Here is a 25,234-nt window from a genome sequence, read left to right as displayed (position 1 = left end):
GTGCGCGTTTGCTTGAGCTGTTGATTCAGGTGGTTCTTTGTTTGGTGCTCTCGTTTGTCTGAGACGCGGTCGAGGTAGATGAGGAAGATGATTCATTTCCAAGTCTGCTGTGAAAACTGGCCTCGCATAGAGGCTTGGAACTGACGGTATTTTCCACACAAAACAGTTGACGCGAGAGGGGCGGCGCCTTGCGCGTTTTTTCTCTCAGGCACTCGCAAAATTGTATATCCTGCTGTGCTCTCTTGTGGGTATCGTAGAACCCCAGCACACATATTGAGCACACATCTTGTTCGCCGATGTATGTGCAAGTCCACTTATACACAACCACACAGGAATGCGAACTCAAGTCTATACAAAAAAATGTGTACACAAACGTATGCCCACAAAACGTGTCGCTTCACCATGGGTTCAAACGTATCTGTGCAAGCACTCATCTATACACTTGTCTGCCTCTACAAATCTATATGCTTTACTAATATAGGCGAGAAACAGGCAGGCAACAACGGGAGTGCATATTCATTGGAGTGCCTTTTGAAATTCGCGTCGAAATTCAAAGCCGTAGCGTGGAGAGCCGCGGGGTCGAAACGAAAAGCGTGGTGGGCTCACGCTGTGGCAGCAAAAAAACGAAAACAAAAAAAAACAAATATCGGACAACGAAATCGAGTTGGTGTCAAGCGAATGGCGAGGCGAGACCCACTGGCAGGGGCGTTCCATAAAAGATAGCGTTACCGTTCCTGTTTCAGTCAGCGTACTGCGTGGCCTTTAGCGACACCCGTAGCTGCGTCAAACCACACAGATTTCCGCGCGACTGCATGCAACGGCTGCCGTTCAAGCCTGCCCGACGTGAGGTTCCTAATCTTTTCCAGGGGCGACAGGCGGTTCCTGAACAAGCGTTTCTCCTGAAACCCAACGAACGTCGAATCGCGGAAGGCGAGACGTCCCGGTGTATACACAACTCGCGGCATCTTTGCACGGAAAGCCCTCGTCCCTCGAGAAGCGCTTCTCCGATTCCCTGCTGATTCGCCTCGCTGTTACTGCTTTTATTGCCTGAGAGACCGCACAAGCGACAGGCACAAACGAAGTGTAGGTGGAGCAAGTTGAGCAGAGATTCAATACTTCAGCTCTTTCGTAAGCCACCATCTTGTCGCTCTCGACCTACCTCGCGCTCTCGCTCGGGCATGCACTCAAGGTATTTTTTCTGTGCCGCCTGCACGGGACCCCAGCAGACACAAATGATGAAACCCGGAGCGACGGACGCGTCGAGCCAGGCGAATCCAAAATTCTGAAAACGCACAACGGCAGCCAGAGCGCGAGGTAAGGAACACAAAGAATCAGAGACCAAGAGAGGGATCCAAAGTGACGAACACCACAAACCGAAACGCAGAGAACACGAAAAGGAGGTGGCAGGAGAACCTGTCTCGCAAATGCGCGTCCATGTATGTACACGAAATATAAATGTATATATATATATATATTAGCGCAAGTCGGTATCAGCAAGTCTGCATGTGTACACGCGCTTTCAGTACACAGTGGGTGTTTTGAACGGCGGTCGGACCAGCCGTGATATATACTAATTACCCGAAGAGCATATGTCTCTCACAGCACTGACCTACTTGCATTGCAACTGAGCCACTGTCGACTGATAGTTCCCGCTACGCTTTCGAGACATACAGACGCATACTATGGCACGTTTACGTCTACAACCCTGTGCATATTCACGCAATAGTTTCTACACATATATCATCCCTGTCTAGGTGTGGCACTTCACATGTCTTTTGTATGAGAGCCCCAGTCGGTTCAAGGCCTTTCTTCTGTGACTACCTTTTGTTCTTCTCCGTCCATCATGATGCGCACCATTGGTCGGTCCTCTCCAGTGTCCTCATCGGACTCTAGACTCAACGATTTGTATGTTTCTTGCGTGGACACGGCCGTGGGACCTTCGCCACTCAACACTTGACCAGGGTTGGCTTTCCCCCCTGGAGAGCATGCGTGGGTGTCTTCGTTCAAGTCGTACTCTGGAGTATACGGACAAGCGAGAGACGGCGCGGGAGTGCACGCCGTCGGAGAATCATATTCGGGCAGAACGCACTCGAGTCGTGCTGGGTCGACGTACACGCCTAGAACAAAACGAAAACAAGAGTCAGGCTCCTTACTGTGAGAGCCACATTTCCGATGGAAACAAATGATTCTGCGTCATGACAAAAAAAATCTAACCTTTGGCTCCCAGAGTCGTTGCATGGAGCCGACGACTCAGATAGGCGCCACGCTCAAAAAGCATGCATGTGCGTATGGTTGTATATGCAAATGCAGGTGCATTTGCAGACACCGTAATTGCATACCGAAACAGGCATTTGAGCATGGAAGTTATCGATAAGCACATGTAAAATTGCACACCCGTGTCTAAAGTTGCTAAAGAACGAAGGAGGCCCAACGACGTGACCTGGGAAACGTACTGGTCCCAACCGGGATCGAACCGGCGACCTTCCGGTTATTAGCCGGATGCTCTAACCAACTGAGCTATAGGACCTGCAGGGGCGCGATATCGTTCCGTTCGCAATCACCACGACTCTTCTGTCTCGTTTAGCGCCTCGTCTTTATCACCTTCCCTATTTTCTGTGCGCATGCCAGGAGTTTATGTCGTCTCCGTAACCGTCCTCGTTTGGACCTGCTAGTTCTCGTCTCTGTCGGCGACCTAGAGTCGATGAACTCTGGCTCTGATTCTGCGTCCTCCGTATGTTTTCGTGCTACCATTTTCCTTTTATCTTTCAGGGCTCTTTTTCTTGCGTGTAGCTAAAAATGCGATCACACAGATATCCACTCCCCGTATGACGAGTATGCCTGTGTTTTGAGACAGAAACCTTGGATGCGTGAAATCCGCAACTAAGTCCTCACTTAGCCTTCTGGATCGTCCACTCGCGGCCGTCGCGGTTTCCCTAAGGTCCCGCCTTTCTCCGTATTCCTCATTTTTCACTCCTTTTCCCTACTCCCTAACTACACCGGTTCCGCTAATTCCTCACCTGTTCCACAGGCTTTCACGAACGCCTCCTTCATCGTCCAGATTTTCATGAAGCGTCTCAGCTTCTCTTCGTCGCTGACGTCGCTGTCCTCGCCCAAGACGTACGGTCGCTCTCTGCCTACGCACTGGGAATCCATGGCTCGCAGTAGATCCGCGACCGAGCGACTAAAATACGACGCGATGGTGGAGCACGCACACAGAAGAAAGCCAGACATATGAGTATTGGTATTACGATGCGTTTCCAGTGGAAAAAGCATCTGTCGATCCCGAACGTTTTACACACGCAATCAAGTTAACATTCTTCACAGGGTACAAGAATCCTGATGAACGCTCGTTTATACGGCTATACACGCATGTGGATATACATCGACGCCCTTGTAAACGTGCGGAACTGCCACCAGTTTCCTCTCGAGACACCCGGAAGTGCCAATATGCATGTGTATTAGCGCGCATCGTGATTGCGAGCCCACCTTTTCCGAAGCACTGGAAAACGTGTCTACAAAGTGATGTCCCAGATAAAGGGACCGGCTCTGCTTTTCCGAATACAGAAATCAACAGGAGAGTGAAACTGTCTACTCAGACAGTTCTCAGTTGTTGCCCAAGTTGCACGATGGCGGTTTCACCGAAGTAGGGCTCTCCCCACGCATTTCGTTTGCAGGCAAAGACCAAATTGGAAACACACCTGGACGCTCCGCGAACCGTGACCTGCATGCAGTCGACGCCAACAAGTAGACGGGACGCAGAGAGCACGACGAGACCGGTGTCATGGGAGACGTTGAAGTGAATAAAAGGCGATCGTTCTTCCGCGTGCGGAATCCAGATGGGTTTTTGGCCACTTCGCTGGCGTTCGATTTTCTCCGGAAGCGCGTGCGCGGCTCTCGGCAACAGACAAGATGGGCGGCGCGTGGAAGCAGTAAGACGGGGAGAATGAAGAGAAGGCGTGGAATGGCGGAGAGGTACACGTGATCGCGGTGACAAGCACGAGCCTCGATGTCTGGAGGAGTGACCGCGGAGTAAGCACTGCTGTAGCAGACGACTGCACAGAGCCATTCGCTTGTCGTTCTCCTGCCGGTATCTGTGTGAATAAAAAGAACACAGGCTTGGCACATGTCTGGAAATGGCCATTTGTCTCGTAACGGCTTGTCCGTGGCGGAACCGTCCTGCCAATGTGCCCCGTATTCAACGCTGCGAGACACCGAAGGCAGACTTGCCCTCCTGTACAAAGTGGGATGTAGGTGCTGAGACAGAGGCATACGGCGGCAAAGCAGTGGGAAATGAATGACACGCACTCATATATCGCAAGTCAGCAGCAAGACGATACTTCGACACAAGCGTTTAGAAAGACCGGCGCAGCTGGTGTTGGTCGGAATCGTCAAGCATTTATGAGCAGATACGCAGAGAGAAAAACTAGAACGCAGGGTCCAAAAACGAAATCGTCAGCAGTGGCGCGAAACGCGGTCTAACCTGAGAGCTGAAGAAACTTCTTCTGCGGCAATGATGTTTTCGGATTTCGTGATCAGCGCGTCCGTTGCCGGAAGTGTCCGTATATCGCAGAGACGCACTAGAATGACGGGTTCGTCCGTCAATGAAAGGAGCTCGGTATTCATGTTGAAAACTCTACCCCATTCGTAAGGGCATCGGCTCAGATCTTCTCACAGACAAAGGATAGTCGTATCGGCAAGACCGGATGTCCGAGCCAGGGCGTCTCAGGGGGGGAAGGAATATCCCGGTGTAACAGAGTTCCGAGAGGAAAGACCTCGATGCCTCTGGTTTGAGAAAAAAGTGGAAATAAAGTGCGATGGGGCGATCACCGGTGCGTGTGAAACGGAAAGTAAAAGACTCCATCCGACAGTCCAAAGCCCTCCGAAAACGTGCTTTCTCTTTGCAGCACACGAGCACGTCCTGCTCCTGTGCGGCTAGCTGGAGAGGCGAACGCGATGAAAGGGTTGCCCAGAGACAAAGGAGAGACAGATCGGTTAGAAAGAAGTCGGCCAAGAAAAAACACCGATGCTACCGCAGTCAGACCATACAATGGATAGACGGCAGAGCACAAGACTCACGGGGACACCAGTGCAAGTAGAAAACCGCCCAGTCCGGACGAGAGCGGGAGACACGGAGAGTCCGTTCAACAGCACGGGCACGTTTCAAGTGAAAGATGCGACTTGCACGTATTTCTGTGAGGCCCTGAAGTAGGAAACACGATAGCAAACGTCAAAAGGTCGCAAAAACGAAGGCCATCTGGACAGACACGTCTCGAGCGAGAGACGCGCACGCACGGTAGTATTCGCGTGTGGTGTCACCAGAGCCGGGTCGGGAGCATCAAAGGGGGTTGCCGGCTCTTCGAGGGTATTTCCTGTCAGAGGACCCTCGCGCCTCGAAAACAACCAACTGCAACGACATGAGTGAAAATCGAAACCTCTCTATTGATTGCGCCCACTGCTAAGGCAGGCTCAACAACGACTGTTGAACGTCGTGTTCCAAATTACCGCCGCAGCACAGAAGTGTATAGCCGGACCTCGCAAATCACCACTCCTACGCAGCAAAAGCACGTCTGTGAAGGTGTTCGCAATCCATCACAGACTGTTATTTAGTCCATTTATACCACCCAAAGCTCCAGCCCCATGGTGGGATCAGCTGCACTCTCTATACAGCCGGTGGTCGATGGGTGACGAAAGTAGTAGCCCTCCCTGCTACAACCCACTACCTTCGACCGACCAGAAGCTCGATTATAGCAGTCCCCCCCTCTTATTCTTGTTACTTTCTACAGAGACGCGAACATAATCGTACGTTGACCCCTGGCGGGGGCACCTTCATGCAGCTGGGCCGAATCGAGACGTAGTGCCAACGGCAGACGCTTAAGAAGGCAGCCATTCCATAAGTAGCGGTGAGGCGTTTACGTTTTTTACATGTTTCGATGAAACGTACAGCACGGATGTTAAGGCAGTGGACTCTGTCAGAGACTGTACTGGAGTCCGCCGCCACTAGTGGCCGGGCGAAACATGCAAGTTCCGTGAGAATAACGTGCGTGTGTCTCTGCAATACGCCAGCCGATTGCGGCGACAGAAACCGAACTGTGCTTATTGAGGAAGTTTATCGTGCTGCTTCCTGTTTGTGGGGCGTTACTCGGTAATGCTAGAGTTTTACAGCCCTCGCTTCTCTGCGAGTCAGTTAACACAATGTGGGTGGAACTCTCAGATAACTACTCAGTGAGTGTGGCAAATCTGACGCAGCTTAGAGCCTGTAGAACGGTCATTGTCACCCTTCCACGGGTTGTATTCGATGCATACCTTTGAAAACAATATCAGTTGATATCCGTTTTCCATGCCTCACAAGTCAGCAGTCCCCGAATTCATCAGGAGGCACTGGCATAACGCCGCTAGACATCTCGCAATCGAGCACGGGCCGACTGTGTACCGAAACTCGCGATGGGACACATTGGGATGCAGAATTCCTGTACACGACTGTACCAAACCAATAATATAGCACTTGCAATCGATTCTTTTGAATACAGTTGCAGTGATTAATTGCGAAGCCGTGAAGAAGCCTGCGCCTCTCACTTGTACACTGGTGAGGCTGCTATGTGCTCATCACTGGACAGGCATGCAGTGCTTTAACCCTGCATTAACATAGGCCACCACTTTGGGCCGATCATCGTGCGGGTCCGTTTAGGCCAGACACGCGACCTCGTATAAACAAATTGTGCGAGAAAAACCTGCAACGTCACTTCTAAAAAAACGGATACCTTGTATCGATTGTTGGACACTTGTATTAAGCTACGCAAAGAAACATGAAACAGATTTTGGACTTTCAGAATACTTCGCTGGGCATCTGCCGCTGCACCTGATCTGCCACCAACGTGCTCTCCTTCACCAGCCGAGCTACGACTAACGATCCTGCAGAACACGGTGCCCTTGGTTTTTGTACCCTGAAGAGGAGCAGGACCTGTACACTTGTCTCCGCGGGCTTGTGCAGCAAATGGAAATGTTGTCGCACCAGCGCACGTGTAGAGCAGCAGCCCCTGTCGATATACCTTGCAGACCCTGCCCATGTCGCCTCTCAGCGACACGTACACCTTCGCGGCCTCTCCGCTTGCCCGAGTCAAACCTTCAGTTCCGCGTACACATTTTTGTGATGTCTTTAGCAAGTACAGCCGACGCTGAAAATAAGTCGCCCCTGCACCTTTGTAGCTGTGCATTTCTTCACCCGTTCAAGAGTTATGTTGCACTTCGCAGGGTTCATTCCTCCACCAGGGAACGAGAAGTGCAGCGTCTCCCAAAGCCATGCTATCAATGCATTTTTCCTCTTCCAAACATTGTTCCTTTTCACCGAGGAGTCCGGCAGCAGCCACCGAAACCGCGTCCAGCACTCATGCGCCTGCGATCTGCGGATTCTCCAAATGTCATCGTGTTGTGGTTCCAGGAACGTCGTGTCCGTCTGTGCAAGCCTTGCAGATGTAGCGTAACAATACAAAGCCATTTCACGCATCAGTACCCTCCCCACGAGCCTGTTTGAGAATTCTCTGCAACTGCTCACGTTGCCTCAGTAAGTGAAGTAGCTTTGCCTTTCTCTGACCAGCTGCGCGTTTGCCTCCAGAAGAGACTGCGTACAAGATAAAAGCATGTTCTCTCGAGATTTTATTCGTCAAGTCCTGGATAGCTCGTTCTATGGATTCCCACGGCTTTGGCGGGGGTTTTTCCTCCGTCGGTTGATTCTTGAGGATAACAAAGATCAGGGCACTTGAATCCGCGAGTTGTCCACCCAGCGGACTTGCAGGTACTTTACCAGCACGCTCGCAGAGTGACAATTGCTGTTGGTACAACCCGATGTCATTGTTCATGTCGCCTAACGTGTACAGGAGCTTTTTCGCCTCCTCTCCTTTTGCATCCTTCAATTGTTCTTCAGCGTTGCGTGAGCGGGTTTGTGACAACTTTATCAAGTCGTGCAGTCGCTGAGTTCGCCTCTGTAACCTTGCAGTCGCTCGTTGTTCCTCTCTTCTCAAGAGCCCCTTCGCTACATTTTCCCAGGTTGCAGGTCCACGAGCGAAGGAGGACTGCAGCGTATGTTGAAGCGACGCCAGCATGAGCTCCTCCCCCTGCAGACATTTTTCCACTTGACTGAGGAGTGCAGCAGGAGCCAGTGAAGCGTCTTCTACCCCTGAAGCACCTGCCTCCTGCAGATCCTCCAAAAGGATTTGGCGTTCTGACTCCAGAAGCGAGACTTCAACGCGTGTAAGGAGTTCGAAACCGACACCCAACAGGTCAATCAGCCATTCACGCGAGCTACGGTGTTGATCCGCAGCCCGGATGAGCACTGCCTCCAAACTTTCCTGTATCTTTACCACTGCAGCGGCCATCCCACTACTCTGAGCAGCTACACGTGAACACTCCTCACGAATTGCGTTGAGAAGGAGGCTCTGGTGCCTCCCTAATTCGGCACTCACGAGCGCATCCTGCAACCCTCTGGACTGTGTCCGCCCTGTTGCCACCTGCATCGTGGGAGTCCTCCCTCCGTCCCTAGGCGCCACATCGCCTGCCTCCTCAGATGTGCTACCAAGTGTCAAAGAGGCCAGAGCTGAAGTGACGCATTCGGCTGACGCACTGGGCTCCTCGGATTCCTTGTCGCCGCCTCCCTCAGCAAGTCTCCGGAGTCGCGCTCCAGAACCGAAGACTCCCGCTCGTGGAATAGAGGGTGAATTTTCTGAGCCACGGAAATCGGCCAACATTGACTGAGCCCTCATGCATACTGCATACCTTCTTAAAACGATAGCCGTCACCGTTAATGCAAAGGCAACGCCAAACAGTCGCGAGCCTAACGGTTTCCACGCGCCTTTACTACGCGGACCATCATGAAGAAGGCGGGTAAGTGTCCTTGTCTTTCGCCTGTCTCCTGGAACCAACAAGGATCCGCGTGAAGATGTCAAAGCCTCAGTTTCCATGTCGAGATCCACCCCTGTAGAGGGAGCAGAAGTCAGCGCGTGCGCCATTGCAGCACGGTGCAGTATAAGTGGCGGTGTGGACGACTGCATCACGTGTTGGATGAGGGCAACGTAGTCCCCCTCACGCGATAAAAACGCGTGTTTTCGCGGAACTCGTGACGAGCGGCAATGCAACCGGCCTTCTCACAGCAAGATCTTTGCTTGTTTGTGTACATCACTGGCACGAGCATGAATCGTTCTGGAAGAAAATGTTCTCTCCAATACAAGAGGGGTGCCCTTCTGCCCCGGCCCCCCGTCCCCCGCATCGCTCTTCCCCCCCAACCGGTCCCCGTCTTTCAGTAGAACCGTTGTACAGCAGACCGCTTTGGAGGTGGGTTCACTGCCGTGGGCTTCGGCGAACAACGGTTTGGTCGAGGTGACGAACTGGGAAAACTGGGAGAAGAAGTAGTCCCATTCTCAAAACTAATAAGGAGTACAGTTCCGGAGGGCTGAGCATGAAAAAACGGTCTAAAGGGGGAGGAATAACTCCTGCTGTCCGGGACGAATCGCCGCGGCCTCTGCTGGAGGGCACATCATTGACCTAATTTGCTTCTTGCTTAGAACAACGGTCGCCGCGCGTTTGTTTAGAACGTGCCATCTCGCAGAAGTCACCTTACTAAACGGCTTTTGACACAAAGCCCTTCTGTCTGTGTTTATTTGCCCTTCCACCATTTCCTCCTGTTAGGCCACACAGGAGAAAAAAATCCCACATCCGCGCGTTCCAAACCGCCCACAAAGAGGAGAGTGGGAGACACAGAGACTCCGCTCAACTGCGCAAGCGGTTTCCGGGCAAATGCTCCACTCGGCATCAATCTTTATATACAAATGTCAACACACGGAAAGGGCAACCCAGTTCGACAGAGACAGCACGAATGAAAGGTGCAAAAATGAGGCAAACGTGCTCGTTTGCTGTCACCACGTCTAGGCCGGGAGGAGCGTAGGCAGTTGGCGGGTACGTCGAGTGTTCATCACGCAGACGGCCCTCTGGACTGGAAGTCCGCGACTAGCGATTGGAGGGGAAAATTACACACCACACAATTGATTTTCACTTCTGCCCAGGTACATTCAACAAACAGTGACTCAGCACCATGTTTCAAATCTCCGCCCCAGCACAGCACTGCAGCGGGACCTCTGACACCATCACTACTATACATCATAATCGGCTGTCTATCAATGTGCTCGAACTCCAAGTCCCCACACAGATTGTGCATTCGTCGACGTGTACGACTCCAAATCTCCAGCCCCGTTCCGGCGTCAGTAGGCCTCTGTGTAGCCAGAGCTGTCAACGAATGGCTAGAGAAATGGTAGTACTTACTGACACGACCGCCACGTTGGACCGACAAGAAACCCGCCCGAAGCTGGATCCCCCTGTTCCTCTTTCCTTTAATCGAGAGAGATTTGACCGGACTTGTGCGTCTACTCGTGGCGTGGGCACTTTCATGCAGCTGAGTCAAATCAACCCCGGCTGCAGACGGCATTAACTGAGGGCCGCCGTCACTCCGCAGGCAGCGGTGAGGAGTTTCACGCTGTGCATCCCCTAGCAAAATGCTGAACAAGAAGTAAAACCCGTTTCACACTGTCAGAGGACTGGATACGCGAATCCGCTGCTCGCCACTGACTGGGGAAAACCCATAACCTCCGTGATAGAAGCATGTATGCTTCTCTGCAACTGACCAGTTAATTGTGCTCGCAGTAAGGTAGCTGTGCACATTAAAATGTTGGTCGTCATCTGAGGACTTGTCTCAGGAGCTTGTTCAGCCAATGGAGGAAATGTTGGTGCGCCAGCGTGCCTACAGAGTAACAGTCGCTGTCGACGTATCGTGCAATCGCTGCCCGTGTCGCCTTTCAGGTAGAGGTTCATTTTCGCCTACTCTCCTCTTGCCCGCATCAAAACTTCTCCAGCTCCGCGTAAGCGCCTTTCTGATGTCTTTAGCAACTGCAGCCGACGCTGAATAAGTAGTATTCGCCTCTGCAGCCGTATTGCCGCGAGTTGTTTCATCTGCTCAAGTGTTTTGTCGTTCCAGATTCGCAAGGCTCTTTCTCCACCGAAAAACGAGAAGTGCAGCGTCCCGCAAAGCAATGCCAGCAACGCACCTTCTTCGTCCAGCCGCTGTGCCTCTTCACCGAGGAGTCAGGCAGCAGCCACTGAAACCTCCTGCAGTACTCTCATGCGCTTGCGTTCTGCGGATTCTCCAAACAACATCGTGTTGTGACTCCAGACTGGCGTTTCCGCCTGTGGGAGGTTTGCGGACGTAGTGTAAAAAGATTAACCCATTTCAGTGTTGAGCATTTGCTGCATCAATCTCGTCGATAACTTGCTGCAATCTCACTTGTTCATCCAGTAGCACATACAGCGTTTCCTTTCTCCACATGATTTCGTGTCGGCCTTCTTCATGAAGTGCCAAGAGTAGTTGAGCGTGCTGCTGTGAGATCCGTTTTTGCACGTTCTCGAGAGCCATTTTAATGCCCCTCGTAGGCAATGGCTGCAGTTGGTCCTCCATCTGTGCACCGCCGTGTTCGCCAGATTGTTGCTGCTGGCCTGTCTCAACGGTGGTGCTACCAAGAGCCAAAGGGGTTGCAACTTCTGTCATTTGCACCCCCACAGCCTCAAGAGCCTTTTCTAAGTCCCCCCACGGGTTTGCCGATGCTTGATCAACAGACTCTGAACTGGCCAGCTCATCAGTTTGCTGTTGCTGGTCTGTCAGACCTTCTGTGTCACTTGCGGTAAAAGGGGCCAGAGCTGAAGTGACGCATTCGGCTGACGCACTGGGCTCCTCGGATTCCTTCTCGCCGCCTCCCTCAGCAAGTCTCCGGAGTCGCGCTCCAGAACCGAAGACTCCCGCTCGTGGAATAGAGGGTGAATTTTCTGAGCCACGGAAATCGGCCAACATTGACTGAGCCCTCATGCATACTGCATACCTTCTTAAAACGATAGCCGTCACCGTTAATGCAAAGGCAACGCCAAACAGTCGCGAGCCTAACGGTTTCCACGCGCCTTTACTACGCGGACCATCATGAAGAAGGCGGGTAAGTGTCCTTGTCTTTCGCCTGTCTCCTGGAACCAACAAGGATCCGCGTGAAGATGTCAAAGCCTCAGTTTCCATGTCGAGATCCACCCCTGTAGAGGGAGCAGAAGTCAGCGCGTGCGCCATTGCAGCACGGTGCAGTATAAGTGGCGGTGTGGACGACTGCACCGCGTGTTGGATGAGGGCAACGTAGTCCCCCTCATGCGATGAAAACTCGTGTTTTCGCGGAACTCGTGACGAATGGCAAGGAAGCCGCATCTGTCACAACAAAGAAGTCCCCTGTAATGGCAAATTAACGACACTATGATGCATCTTGTCCCCCCAAGCCTTGTGGGCTGTAACATCGGCATGACCCCTCACCCCCGCCTCAAGAAGCACGGGAAAGGCGTGGGAGCGCTGTCCTCCACGTCGTTACAGGGGCCTGCAGCGATCAATTTATGTTCCAGGTCCGATTCCACTCTCCGTTGAACTGACTCTATGGAAACGTAGAAACCCTCCCAAAACTAAACATGAACACTATCGAGGACGGCTGAGCAGAAACAAATGATTCAAAGGTTCACTGAAAAACCACCGGCACTCGGAACAATCCACCTACAGGTCTACCGGAAGCTGGAGCAGGTCGAGCTGGGCATCCGTCTGCCGTGTTCGAAAAGTGTGGTCAAAGGGCCTTTACCTACTGCCAGTTGTGTCACGACAACTGCCTTTATAAGCGACTTATCCTCTGTTCATTTTCACCACTCTTTTCACAGTTTTCGTCAGTTGACCGAGACAGCTGGTGTCACCTGTGCGAGCAGGAAACCGCCAAGAACAGGGGATAGTGGCGTCGCTTGGACACATGGGCAGTCCAGTTGACAGCACAAGAATGACCCAGGCGTAACTTCCCAATGGCTCGCTTCGCTGGCAAAACTCAACGTTAATAAACAAAACTCATCCGGACAGAGACGCCACGTCCGACAGATGCGCATATGAGGCAAAAATGCTCGTGTGCCGTCACCAGGATCCGGCCGGGAAGGCGAGAGCGTACGCTTCGGCGGTTGCCGGCTGTGTCGAGAGCTTTTCATGACGGCGATCCTCGCGCCTCGAAGTCAACGAACAGCAACTATATGAGTGAAAATCGAGCCTTCACGATCTTCACTATCGCTGCTGCCTAGGCAGGCTCAACAAATAGTGGTTCAGAGTCATGTTCCAAGATTCCGCCGCAGCACGGATGTGCAGCGGGACGTTCCGAATAATCGGCACTACTCATCAATATCGGATGTCCGTGAGTGTGTTCGCACTCCGAGTCTCGACACTAATTGTCAAATCTTTTTTTTTGTACGACCACAAAGCTCCAGACCCTAATCTGATACACATTAGAGTCTCGAAACAGTCCGAGGCACCATTCCGCGGAACGACCGCGGTGCACAGACTTAAATGCATACCAATTTGAAATCCGTTTTCCCTGTTTCACAAATCAGTAACCCCCCAAATTAACAAGAAGTACTGACGTAATGCCGCTGGACACCCCGCGGTCGAGCGCGGGCCGACTGTGTACCGAAACTCGCGGTAGGGCACATCGTGATTTAGAATTCCTGAAATCGTTTGTGCCAAACCTAAAATATAGCGCTTGCAACCGTTTCTTTTAAATGCATTTGCATTGCTTCAGTGTGCAGGCGCAAAGAAGGTTTCACCTATTATTTGTGTAACGGAAACTGGGGAAGCTGCTTTGCATTTATCACCAAAGAAGCATGCAGCGGCATAACTCTGTAACGACTTAAATGACTTTGGGTGGGTAATCGTGCTTATTCCCTGAGGCACAGCGGCACTAATACCTAAACCAAATGTCCGAAAAACACCTGCAAAATTGCTGTACCATCGGATACCTTGTTTCGTTTGTTCGTCATCTGCGCGAAGCTATGCTGCCAAAAGAAGGAAGGAATATTAGACGTCCTGAGAGTGTAACTGGGGATCTGCCAGTGCACATGATCTGCCAACGACGTACTCTCCTTCGCCATTCGAGGATGCGACTGACGGCGATCCTGCAACAGACCGTAATTCCGTCCTTTGTTCCTTGACGCGAACCAGGGATCTGGACTTTTGTCTCCGCGGCTTGTTCAGCATAATGCTCGTGAACCAGCGCGTTTGTAGGGTCGCTGTCGAAGTATCGTGCAATCGCTGCCCGTGTCGCCTTTTAGGTAGAGGTCCATTTTCGGGTACTCTCCTCTTGCCCGCATCAAAACTTCTCCAGCTCCGCGTAAGCGTCTTTCTGAGGTCTCTAGCAAGTACAGCAGTCGTTGACAAAATACTCGCCTCTGCAACCTCGCAAGTGCGCGGTGTTTCACCTGTTCAAGAAAGTTGTCATTAAAGCTTGCAACTCTATGTCAGCATCGCACCTTCCTCTTCCAACCACTGCTCCTCTTAACCGAAGAATCAGGCAATAACCGCTGAAACCTTCTCCAACACTCATGCGCCTGAAGTCTACAGATCCTCCAAAATGTCGCCGCACTGTGGCTCAAGGAAGACCTGCGAACCCGATGTAGAAAATAATTCAAGGAATTTCTCCGTCACCAGGCTCGTCGGGAATGCTCTGCAACAACGCCCTCCCCTTCAGTAGGTCAAGCAGCATCTCCTTCCTCGCATCAACTTCTGCTGAGTCCCCTCTACGCATTGCAAAATGTAGTTGAACCTGTTGTTTTGAAATTTCTTCCCGCACCTTCTCGAGGGCCGCATCTAAAATTCCCCACGGCTTTGGTGCTGCTGGTGGCTCCAGCACTGCACCGGCTTGTTCCCCACTATGTGACTGTTCCGCAGGAGCTATGCTACCAACGGTCGACGTGGCCACAGTTTCTGTGATTCGCCCCGTCGCACCCTCGGGAGTCTCTTCGTTTCCCCAAGGGGAAGTTGCCGGTCCTGGTGGTTCCAGCGCTGCACTGGCCTGTTCACCATTGTGTGGTCGCTCGCCGAATGAATCGTTAGCAGGGAGCGGCATGGCGACAGCTTCTGTGATTCGCCCCGTCGCACCCTCGGGAGTCTCTTCGTTTCCCCAAGGGGAAGTTGCCGGTCCTGGTGGTTCCAGCGCTGCACTGGCCTGTTCACCATTGTGCGGTCGCTCGCCGAGTGAATCGATAGCAGGGAGCGGCATGGCGACAGCTTCTGTGATTCGCCCCGTCGCACCATCGGGAGTCTCTTCATTTCCCCAAGGGGAAGTTGCCGGTCCTGGTGGTTCCAGCGCTGCACTGGCCTGTTCACCATTGTGTGGTCGCTCGCCGAATGAATCGTTAGCAGGGAGCGGCATGGCGACAGCTTCTGTGATTCGCCCCGTCGCACCCTCGGGAGTCTCTTCGTTTCCCCAAGGGGAAGTTGCCGGTCCTGGTGGTTCCAGCGCTGCACTGGCCTGTTCACCATTGTGCGGTCGCTCGCCGAGTGAATCGATAGCAGGGAGCGGCATGGCGACAGCTTCTGTGATTCGCCCCGTCGCACCATCGGGAGTCTCTTCATTTCCCCAAGGGGAAGTTGCCGGTCCTGGTGGTTCCAGCGCTGCACTGGCCTGTTCACCATTGTGCGGTCGCTCGCCGAGTGAATCGATAGCAGGGAGCGGCATGGCGACAGCTTCTGTGATTCGCCCCGTCACACCCTCGGGAGCCTCTTGGTTTCCCCAAGAGGGAGTTGGCGGTCGTAGTAGCTCCAGCGCTGCATCGGCCTGTCCACCACGATGTGGTTGCTCGTCAGCGGTTGTGCTACCATGGTTCAAACGGGCCACAGCTGCAGCGACATTTTCGACTGGCGAACTGGGAAAGGCAAATTCCCCTTCGTTGCCTCCGTCATCTGCCCGGAATCGTGCGCGGTCGTCGAGGACCGTTTCTCGTGGAGAAGCTGAGATGTCGGAATCTTGGGAAACGGTGGACATCGAACGAGACCTCGTGCGTAACACATACCTTCGAAGGGCGACTGCTGCCAGCGCTACTAGGAACGTCACGATTAAAACTCTCGTGGCTAACGGTTTCCAACTGCCAGTGCCCCCGGAACGACTGCGACGCAGGCGGACATGCGTCCTTGTCTTTCTCCTGTCGCGAGGAATTAAAGCGGCATTTTGTAAAGACGTGAAAACCTGGGTTTCCTCGTCGAGTTCAACCGTAGACGGAGAAGAAATCAGCACGTGCGCCATCACGGCACTCTGCAGTGGAAGGAGCAGTGTGAGGTACCAACCACGTGTACGATGTGAGCGCGTCGTCCCGCTCACTGGCCACTGTCGAAAATAACACTTTCCCTGGAATCGTGACAAGCGGCAATCTACTGTCCTTGTCACAACAAGTACACTGCCCCTCATGGCAGATGAAAAACAATTGGATGATCGATTTACCGAGAAATCATTTGTACAGCAGTATCGGCCAGCGACCACTATTCCCTGATGCCAGCTGTGAATTTGAGACACAACAGCGGTGTGCTGCGGCTTCACTCCTGGCGGATGCAACGGTGGGTTCAAGCGGCCACCTAGCAAAAATTCCGCGCCCTGTTGAGAGAGCACAGTGGCAACCCAGGACTGACTGATCAGCCAATTCAGAACCCACGATGAAACAACTGCAGACGGATAAGGAAAGAAAAACAATCGAAAATATCATCGATAGACAGCTGGTGGCACGAGTCGAGGCTCTCCGGACGCCCGTGCAAGACGAGCCGGGGATCAGCCTCCCCTTTTGAGACGAACGGACGAAGGGGTTTATCTCGAGTCAGTTGTGGGAGCAATTATCGAACTGATCTTTTTTCAACCACCAAGTGCCTTTGTCCGTTTTTATCCGCCCTCTCACAATTTTCCCCAGATAACCCAATCGGCAAAAGTCACCAGTGCAAGGAGGGAACTGCCCAGAACGGGGGAGGGTGGCAACAGTGGAAGACACCCGGAGTTTCTTCAACACCACAAGGGTGAACCAGGTGGAACTTCCCAATGGCACGCTTCGCTGGCAAAACTCAACGTTAATAAACAAAACCCATCCGGACAGAGACGCCACGTCCGACAGATGCGCATATGAGGCAAAAATGCTCGTGAGCCATTACCAGGATCCGGCCGGGAAGGGGAGAGCGTACGCTTCGGCGATTGCCGGCTGTGTCGAGAGCTTTTCATGACGGCGATCCTCGCGCCTCGAAGTCAACGAACAGCAACGATATGAGTGAAAATCGAGCCTTCACGATCTTCACTATCGCTGCTGCCTAGGCAGGCTCAACAAATAGTGGTTCAGAGTCATGTTCCAAGATTCCGCCGCAGCACGGATGTGCAGCGGGACGTTCCGAATAAACCGCACTGCACATCGAAATCGGCTGTCCGTGAATGCGTTCGCACTCCGAGTCTCGACACTAATTGTCAAATCTTCCTTTTGTACGACCACAAAGCTCCAGACCCTTCCGAGATCAATGGCACTACGCATACCCAAAACAATCCTCGAATGTCGTGAGGAATACTGGTCCCGACTTCTACGACCACCACGTTGGACCGCCAAGAAGCTCGCTTCTATCAGAACCCCCTCTTCCTTGGTTATCCACCAGAGAGACACAACTCACTTGCACGTCGACAAGAAGTTTGGGCCTCTTCATGCAGCTGCGCCCAGTCAAAACCCACTCCGGAAAACAAAAACTTGGGGCCACCGTCACAACACAGGCAACGGTGCGGCATTCACGTCGTTTTATGTGCGTTAGCGGCATGTTGGACAGGATGGTTGACTTGGTCTACAATGCCACACAGTAATCCGCTGCTTACAGTTGACTGGGCAATACACACAACTGTCGTGGCAGAAGCATACGTGATTCTCCACAGTTCGCCAATCGAGTGCCGCAGCAGTAAGAGAACTGTACCTATAACGAATGGCGTTCGTTATGTCAGTCCCTCTTTTTAGCCTGGTAGTAGGTGGTTGCTTTGCCGTGCTAGTGTTTACCAGCCCTTGCTTCTCTTACCGGTACTCAGTGAACTGAGTGTAGGCGGGACCCTGCTATTTGTGGGGGGGGGGGGGGCTCACCCTTGGGAATCTGATACACATTAGAGTCTCGAAACAGTCCGAGGCACCATTCCGCGGAACGACCGCGGTGCACAGACTTAAATACATAAAAATTTGATATCCGTTTTCCCTGTTTCACAAATCTGCAACCCCCCAAATTAACAAGAAACACTGGTGTAACGCTGCTGTACTTGTGTAACGGAACCTCATAGAGCTGCTTTGTGTTCATTATCGGACAACTGTGCACTGGCATAACCCCAATAACTCTTCACTCTGGGTGGGTCGCCGTGCTGATTCGCTGAAGCCAGGCACTCAACGATGTGGAACCAAAACGTCCAACAAAAACAGGCAACAATGCTAGCAAAGCGGATACCGTGGTTCGGTTCTTCGTCATCTGCACGAAGCTAAGAAGCGAACGAAGAAAAAATTTCGGGCTTCCAGAGAGCTTCACTTGGTATCTGCCGGTGCCCATGATCTGCTACCGACGTGCTCTCCTTCCGTATTCGAGGATGCGGCTGGCGACGATCCTGCGATAGACGCTACTTCCGTTCTTTGTTCCTTGCGGCGAAGCATGATCTGGGAATTTATCTCTGTGGCTTGTTCAGCCGACAGAGATAATGTTGGCACGCCAGCGTACTTGTAGAGTAACAGTCGCCGTCAACATATCGTGCAGTCGCTGCCCATGTCCCGTACCAGGTGCACGTCCATTTCGCCTCCTCTCAGTTTCATGCGTCAAGCATTCTTCATCTTCCCGTAATCGTCTTTTTGAGTTCTATCAAGTAGTACAGTCGCTTCACTAGCCCCCTTAACCTTGCAGCCTCGCGTTGTTTCACACTCTCCAAGAGTTTTGTCATTACAACTCCCAGGATTTATTTTTCACTAGGAAACGAGAAATACAGCATCTCGCTGAGCTCTGCCACCAATGTATTTTCGTTTCCAGACATCGTTCCTCTTTACCGAGGAGTCAGGCATTAGCCACCGAAACCTCCTCCATCACTCATGCGCCTGCAACCTGCTGATCCTCCAAAAAGTTATCGCGCTGTGGTCGACATTTCTGTCTGTGCAGACCTTGAGACAGCGGTGTAGAAAGAATTAACCCATTTCATGACGCACTCCCCCCCTTACCAGATTTGTCGAGATATCTCTGCAAAAATGCCTGCCCCTTCAGTAGACTAAGGAGCCTCTCGTTTGTGGAAGTAATTGTTTTTGTGTCTCCTTCAAGAATGGCCGTGTTCAGGAGCCGATGTTGTTGTACGATTTCCACCTCCAAGTTTTTCAGAAGCTTGTCTAAGCCTTCCCGACGTTTTGAGGGTCCTTCCGCCTTCAGCTCTGCACCGACATGTTCATCAATACGTGGGCGCTCGTCTGTCTGAGCTATCGTGCTAGCACGTGTGAAAGGGGTCACAGTTGCAGCTTCACCTTCGACCGGCGAACTGGAAAAGGCAGGTTTCTCTTCACCACCTCCATTTACTTCACGGAGTCGTGCACGGGACTCCAGAAATGTTTCTCGTGGAGAGGCTGAGGTGTCGGAATCTTGGGAAATGGTGGACATCGAACGAGACCTCGTGCGTAACACATACCTTCGAAGGGCGACTGCTGCCAGCGCTACTAGGAATGTCACGATTAAAACTCTCGAGGCTAACGGTTTCCAACTGCTGGTGCCCCCGGAACGACTGCGACGCAGGCGGACATGGCGACCACGCGTATTGATCTTTCGCCTGTTGTGAGAATTCGACTCGGGGTCCTGAGAAAACGCCAAACTCGCATTTGCCTTTTCATGTTTAACATCTGTAAAAGGAGGGGAAGACAGCACATGCGCCATTGCAACACTGTGCAATGGAAGGACGAGTGTGAGGGACTGCACCACGTGCTGGCATTGAGCAACGCAATCCCGCCCACTTGCCACTGTCAAGATAACAACACGTTTCCTGGAATTGTGGCAAGCGGCATTCTACGGTCCTTGCCTCAACAAGGACTCTGCCTGTTACGGCAGACAAAGACACTTACATGAACCGCTTCGAGAGAAAGTACTGCGTACAGCAAAATTGATTAAACCCCCGCTATTCCCTGGTACCAGCCATGGTTCGGAAGACAGGAACGCTGTGCTGGAGTCTCGTGGCTGGGGGACGCGACAACGCGTTCGAGGGTGCAACCAGGGGATGATATCAGTTCTGTTGAACGAATGCGATGGCAACCCAGGTGATGATTCAAGACTAGATGAAAACTGTCGCAGATGGTTAAGGAGGAAAAACCAGTCAATGTTTTCATCGAGAGACCGTCGGCGGAACGATTTGCTCGAACCGATGCAACTCGAGCTTGGCATCTGTTTCGCGTGCGTAGTAGCATACCAGCCGAAGGCCGTCTGTCTAGAACGAGCTGTCTGGCTACATCCAGCTGACTAGAGAGTCTTAATCATACTGTACCTGTGTTCGTGTTTATCCGCTTGTTCGTCGTTCCTTCTTCAAATAGAAACTTGCCAAAGGTCTCTCCTGTCTCAAGCGCGACAACAGTACCGAACCGTAGATGGGCAATGCGCACCTGAACAGTTCTCGTGAAGCTTCCATCAAAACCCCACGTGAATCCTCGTTTGTCCATAACCGCAAAAGGAACTTTGAGTCTTTTCATGTTTATGACTACGTTACCATATATCGAGGAGGTCCTTGAACTACGAGACAGAGGGCTGTTGACTGGAGGCTCTCTCTGTGATTTGGAGTCGCAGAAGATTAACGTTGCGCGCTCAGCAGATTTCCACAGCAAAACAATCATAGGCGGAGATCTACGGTAACTGTCTGTCTCTACATCCCCAGAAAGGAGCCCCATGAAATATATTTATATGGGGGGGAAGTCGAACAACAAGACACTACAGGCTGCGCACGTGCGTCTCAGCGGCTCTGGCCACCCAAGATGAAAACCGACACACACGGCGTTGCACTGGCGGCCATTATACAGGATATAGTAGACGATGCCAAGAGAGCGAAAGACCGCTGTTCGCATTTTTGAGTAGGGTTATTGTAGGAACTGTAGGCCTGCTGAGCTACTAGGATTTCACACGGGGAAAGTCAAGAAACATTACATCAGTTGAATGCGTGCGAAACAGACGCCTCATCGACAGGACTTGGATAGGGGTTGGGCACAGAAGGGCTGCAAACCCTGATCACATGGACTGGAACGCAGGAGGGGGACGGCTGTATGGAGCCGATCGTGGGCGGAACGATGCTCTCGGAGAAACTCGGTATTCTGATTACATCGTTCAGGTACGGAATATGCGTAAGCCGTCATCAACCTTGTTATTTTCTCATCACCAGACACACTGCTTCAGAATATATCCGTATACGTTTTTTACCATGGATGAGGCACTTCTTTCCGGCCTACGTGTCATGTAACGTCGCTCATCCTTTGCGGTACAAATATCGTGTCCAACTACTCATTCGCTACCCCAAGAAAACCGAACATGACATACCAGTTCATAACAAATGACATAAGGCTATAATGATGGGACACCCGGCGTAGGTAAATGTGTGGAAGTCCCTCCAGAGAAGATTTGCAACCTTCAGCCGCAGGTCACCTTCGTCCATTGCTGACGAGCGACCTCCAGGAGCTCTCCATTGGTAACTTAATGTGCATGCGGACCTTGACTTTCTCCACTCAACTACATGCTTCTCTTCGAGGAAACGTTTTGACTTTCTAGAGGGTTTCTTGAGACGTTCTTATGTTCTTGGAAACACCTGGAAGAAGCTGTCACTCGATAGTAAGTGGCCGTCCGCCCGGTTGTGTCTCTCGGCATTCCGGTCCGTGTTCTGGTTTGTTGCTGACGCATAGCAGCCAGGGTGTTCGTTCGTGGGGTTGTTTGCCTTCACTCACTCCTTCGACTTCCCATCTCTACTGCCAAACGCGTTTCGCCTTTGTCTTTTTCCGCATGGCGAATCAACTTCGCTGGGCGTCTCCTTTGTGCCTAGTCCATCGTTGTATCTGTTGCATCCCCTGCATGCATCCATCCATCGACTTCCCATTTACTGCTTAAACCAGGAAGTTCTCGCCGGTTATGTCCTCCCACCATTTTCTCTCCCATTTTACGTAGTCTTTTCCGTTTCTCTACCTCTCCTTTGCATCGTCTGTCTCCTCTTCAGCCTTGAATGCACAGTTGCCCTTCTCCTTGGCTCCGCAGTGGCCTTCCGTCTCCAGGTTCCTCTTTTCGTCGCCGCTTCTTCACACCAGTACCGTTTCGCTCCCGCTGACCAGGTCTCACGTCTCTTTTTTGCGCGTTTTTCGTCGTTCTGTGACCATTAATTTCACCCGTCGTCGACTCCCAGCATGTCGTACCTCTTAGCATCACTCACGAAGGGCGCTAAGTGGGCCGGCCTCGCTCTCCTGGGTTAGTCCCTGCAAAATATCTCACCCTGTCGTTTCGACAGAGCGCCAACCATAAGATCAATTTGCACCGAATAGCCCGGACACGCAGCGGCTCGCGCGGAAGAACTTTTTTTCACGCGCGTTCACATGCGTCCCCGTGCGACCCAGCTGTCACGTTTTCAAGATGCTCGATAAAGATGCAGTATCGGCTACGTTTGGGATACCCAACCAAGTTTGTCGGCTTTTCTGGGGAGAATATACTACGAGCTGTACTATTGGCTTAGATATCTTTGAAGGTCTTTGCCTACCGGATTCAACTTCGATTGTGCTTTCCGTGGATTTCTGTAGCCAAATGCAGCGTCTGTGGAAATGTGAGGCATTTCCCTTCCGACATAGAGTCTCGTTTTACCCTCACGGAACACATCGAGGTCGAAAAAAACGAGATACCTATGCTGATACATCTGATTGAGGGCAGCACGCACTGCCACATGTCTAAAAAGGTAGCATTGGTGTGGGACTAATGCGGAAGCACACAGAGTGGACGCTGAAGCCTGTTCTTCCCAGTTGATTCCATTGAAAACTTAATTTTCGCAAGTTCGATTGACATTCAACAACTAATGTACAACCGTCATGACATATTTATGTACCGCAGGTTCGATCTGATGTCCCATATAGGCGTGGTAGCTTCTGGGTTCAAAATATCAAACCTCATTGGTTAATACTAATTAACAAAGTTCCTTTCATGTCCGATTGGCATCCGCTGCTATTGTGCACAGTCATGTAGTTCCATCTCCTCCTGTGGATGGCGCTCGATTTCTTCGCATGTGTCGCCTTGTGTGTTGTCCGGTGGCGGGTGATGGCAGGATGCTGCTTGCGTCGTCTGCACTTCATTGTTTCATGTTCTGGATGTTTTTATACAGGCGCCGGCATTCCTGTTGGCGTCGCATACTTCCAGGTTGTCTACCACAACGTTGAAGAAGAGGCAGAGAAACTTCATAGGGAAGGAGACCTCTACCGTCAAAGGATAAAACAGCAGTTGGCTCTGAAGAAGGAGCAGGAGACGCAGTCATAGACACAGATGGATAGGTATTCTTGCATGTGTTTGCTCTTGCTTCGCGAACGGTCCCTCTTCGCCACTTTACTGTTCCTTCTATCTTACTGGATTCCCTTTTTTTCTCTTCGTGTCTCTCCGCTGCAATTCTTTCTGACACCGTTTGTCTCTGCTGTGCCTTTCGGCCCGGTCCGATCTTATCCGCGTCCTCTGTTCGTGGGGTTCGCTGTCGTTCCTTCTTCTCCTGTTCTTCCTCCATTTCGCTTCGGCCTCTTTGGAACTCTTTTCACGGCCATGCCGCGTGTCGTTACACTCTCCTTAGCGGGAGTGGTAGGGTCAGAGAGGAGTCGTTTTGTTGTTGGCACGGTCTGTAGTGGTGGGAGCGTCGGGGGCACTGGGAATCTCACACCAAAGCTTTTTCTTGGCACTTCTTGTCTTTTCATTTCTCTGTTTTAGCGTGAAACAATAATGGTATAGGCACCAGACGCTGGATTCCCTTCCATTATCAGGGGCATGTTACGAACCGCGGTGGGCTGCGTTTTGCTCCTTGAATCCAAATATATTCACCGTCTGTAACAGCAGACATTCAAACAGCCGTGAAATTCGACTTTCTAGATAGAAAGGAAACTTAGTCTGCTTCGCTTCCGAAAACATTGAGGGAAAATTAAGCGTACGTATTGGTTTTACCCCGAAGAGAACACGTGAAAAGAATGAGTGGGTCATCTCGATTCGCATATTCGCACGAACATCACGTTTAAATGGGGGATCCAGCTCTGGATGCCCGGAGTAAGTGCTGTCATATACCGGTTTGGAAGAAAGTGAATCGTATGCTAGGGATGCTGCCGTTCGTGTCACTTTGTTGATTGTGGAGCAGAACAAACACATACCGATTTGTTAAGGAAGTCATGCGGGCAGCTTTGGGAATCACTCACGTGCGAGCAGCCTTCGTTTCAAAAGTGAGAAAAGCTGCTAGAATTGCGCTACGCTGCCTGATTGCCCGTTACAGAGTTGCTGGTAGTGTTTCGGGGGGCCGATACAGCTGACTAGTTGGCTGTGCAACCAGTGCCGTCGTGTATGCAGAACGACAAACAGTTTACTTCCAATTGGATATCGGGAGAGCGAAACAAGCTGAATGCGACACACCATGTTGTTTTTGACAGCTGTGCGACGGTTTACCAGATAGCATGCCACGGTCGTCTCTCAGGATCTGCGGTCACTTAGTGAATAAACCTAGTAATATGAGCGCACGCTAGCGCACGTGTGAGCAACCAGAGAACGTGAGTGTGGTGGTCCAGCGTGCTTTTGCTGGTGGGTGCCATAGTGGTCATACCCAATGAGGCAGCTTTGCCAGAGGCTGTTTTCCAACCTCTGCAGTTTTTTCTTCGCAGTGTCTTTGTTGTGCTAGAGTCAAATATCCATTGGCAATTGATGCACTTACGTAATTCAGCGATGTGACACGGATTGAGACTTCTTCATGAGGTGAAGCACCCACCAAGGTGGGTGCCAGCCGTACGCCTCTACAGCTATGAAATCCGTTATCTAAATCGCTCATGTTCCAGTGCTGCGCAGACTCGAACATGCGTCTGGAGTAAAGCTGGGCGCGTTTTTCCTATTGAGGGTGTCTGCTGTGCAGAGAGTTTCTAGCTGAACGCACATTCTCTCCAGGAGTCTGCTTTACTGTGGACCTGCGGCAGCCACACACATCTAATCCTTCAACGTCGCCGCCGACAAGCGAATCCATTTAGCGCCTTTTACACTTTCACAGCGTACTGCTTGCACAAACCGCGTATCAGATATTCCCGCCACGAAACACTTCTTAGAAACTGATCCGCGTACTGCTGATGCCAGGCAAGC

General features: G+C 51.8%; 8 protein-coding genes and 1 non-coding gene across 9 annotated transcripts; 3 read left to right on the top strand and 6 right to left on the bottom strand.

The window, feature by feature from the left end:
• Nucleotides 1–76: 76 nt before the first annotated feature.
• TGME49_214440 (4'-phosphopantetheinyl transferase superfamily protein) lies at nucleotides 77–5,722 on the bottom strand. Its single transcript, XM_002370735.1, has 6 exons — nucleotides 4,481–5,722; nucleotides 3,699–4,091; nucleotides 3,018–3,181; nucleotides 1,822–2,117; nucleotides 1,160–1,282; nucleotides 77–1,047 (listed from the first exon to the last, which is right to left on the bottom strand). Exons 1-6 carry the CDS (start codon nucleotides 4,621–4,623, stop codon nucleotides 853–855), a joined length of 1,314 nt encoding a protein of 437 aa, XP_002370776.1. The 5' UTR covers nucleotides 4,624–5,722; the 3' UTR covers nucleotides 77–852.
• TGME49_214450 lies at nucleotides 2,454–2,527 on the bottom strand. Its single transcript has one exon. It is a non-coding gene; the product is annotated as a tRNA-Ile (tRNA).
• Nucleotides 5,723–6,336: 614 nt separating the features above from the next.
• Nucleotides 6,337–9,157, bottom strand: TGME49_214430 (hypothetical protein). The gene has a single exon (XM_002370734.2). The coding sequence runs from the start codon at nucleotides 9,039–9,041 to the stop codon at nucleotides 7,494–7,496; it is 1,548 nt and encodes a 515-aa protein (XP_002370775.2). The 5' UTR covers nucleotides 9,042–9,157; the 3' UTR covers nucleotides 6,337–7,493.
• A 2,109-nt stretch (nucleotides 9,158–11,266) lies between these two features.
• Nucleotides 11,267–11,881, bottom strand: TGME49_214420 (hypothetical protein; the record flags this gene model as incomplete). The annotated part of the gene is made up of 1 exon (XM_002370733.1): nucleotides 11,267–11,881. The coding sequence occupies one exon, from the start codon at nucleotides 11,879–11,881 to the stop codon at nucleotides 11,267–11,269; it is 615 nt and encodes a 204-aa protein (XP_002370774.1).
• Nucleotides 11,882–12,629: 748 nt separating this feature from the next.
• On the bottom strand, nucleotides 12,630–17,966 carry TGME49_214410 (hypothetical protein). The gene has a single exon (XM_002370732.2). It carries the CDS (start codon nucleotides 16,320–16,322, stop codon nucleotides 14,544–14,546), a length of 1,779 nt encoding a protein of 592 aa, XP_002370773.1. The 5' UTR covers nucleotides 16,323–17,966; the 3' UTR covers nucleotides 12,630–14,543.
• A 1,485-nt stretch (nucleotides 17,967–19,451) lies between these two features.
• TGME49_214400 (hypothetical protein) lies at nucleotides 19,452–20,799 on the bottom strand (the record flags this gene model as incomplete). Its single annotated transcript, XM_018779646.1, has 2 exons — nucleotides 19,452–19,723; nucleotides 20,403–20,799. The coding sequence occupies 2 exons, from the start codon at nucleotides 20,797–20,799 to the stop codon at nucleotides 19,452–19,454; spliced, it is 669 nt and encodes a 222-aa protein (XP_018635737.1).
• A 651-nt stretch (nucleotides 20,800–21,450) lies between these two features.
• TGME49_214390 (hypothetical protein) lies at nucleotides 21,451–22,497 on the top strand. Its single transcript, XM_002370730.2, has one exon. The coding sequence runs from the start codon at nucleotides 21,689–21,691 to the stop codon at nucleotides 21,998–22,000; it is 312 nt and encodes a 103-aa protein (XP_002370771.1). The 5' UTR covers nucleotides 21,451–21,688; the 3' UTR covers nucleotides 22,001–22,497.
• On the top strand, nucleotides 22,050–23,357 carry TGME49_214385 (hypothetical protein; the record flags this gene model as incomplete). The annotated part of the gene is made up of 2 exons (XM_018779645.1): nucleotides 22,050–22,561; nucleotides 23,250–23,357. The coding sequence occupies exons 1-2, from the start codon at nucleotides 22,514–22,516 to the stop codon at nucleotides 23,355–23,357; spliced, it is 156 nt and encodes a 51-aa protein (XP_018635738.1). The 5' UTR covers nucleotides 22,050–22,513.
• A 35-nt stretch (nucleotides 23,358–23,392) lies between these two features.
• On the top strand, nucleotides 23,393–24,708 carry TGME49_214380 (hypothetical protein). The gene has a single exon (XM_018779644.1). It carries the CDS (start codon nucleotides 23,408–23,410, stop codon nucleotides 23,834–23,836), a length of 429 nt encoding a protein of 142 aa, XP_018635739.1. The 5' UTR covers nucleotides 23,393–23,407; the 3' UTR covers nucleotides 23,837–24,708.
• Nucleotides 24,709–25,234: the final 526 nt, after the last annotated feature.

The sequence above is a fragment of the Toxoplasma gondii genome, chromosome X (genome assembly GCF_000006565.2).
Source record: "Toxoplasma gondii ME49 chromosome X, whole genome shotgun sequence".
In the NCBI taxonomy this organism is placed as follows: domain Eukaryota; phylum Apicomplexa; class Conoidasida; order Eucoccidiorida; family Sarcocystidae; genus Toxoplasma; species Toxoplasma gondii.
The sequence above is the reverse complement of the archived record's forward strand: the minus strand, read 5'-3'. Positions and strand labels throughout refer to the sequence as shown.

Bases quoted from the DNA above. Each gene is read 5' to 3' on its own strand.
- TGME49_214440 (XM_002370735.1), bottom strand. From the start codon at position 4,623: ATGAATACCGAGCTCCTTTCATTGACGGACGAACCCGTCATTCTAGTG. The intron at 4,092-4,480 runs GTTAGACCGCGT...TTATTCACACAG, and splicing joins GAAGTTTCTTCAGCTCTCAG to ATACCGGCAGGAGAACGACA. The intron at 2,118-3,017 runs GTGAGGAATTAG...GTTTTGTTCTAG, and splicing joins CGTGAAAGCCTGTGGAACAG to GCGTGTACGTCGACCCAGCA.
- TGME49_214430 (XM_002370734.2), bottom strand. From the start codon at position 9,041: ATGCAGTCGTCCACACCGCCACTTATACTGCACCGTGCTGCAATGGCG.
- TGME49_214410 (XM_002370732.2), bottom strand. From the start codon at position 16,322: ATGAGGGGCAGTGTACTTGTTGTGACAAGGACAGTAGATTGCCGCTTG.
- TGME49_214390 (XM_002370730.2), top strand. From the start codon at position 21,689: ATGTTCTTGGAAACACCTGGAAGAAGCTGTCACTCGATAGTAAGTGGC.
- TGME49_214380 (XM_018779644.1), top strand. From the start codon at position 23,408: ATGGATAGGTATTCTTGCATGTGTTTGCTCTTGCTTCGCGAACGGTCC.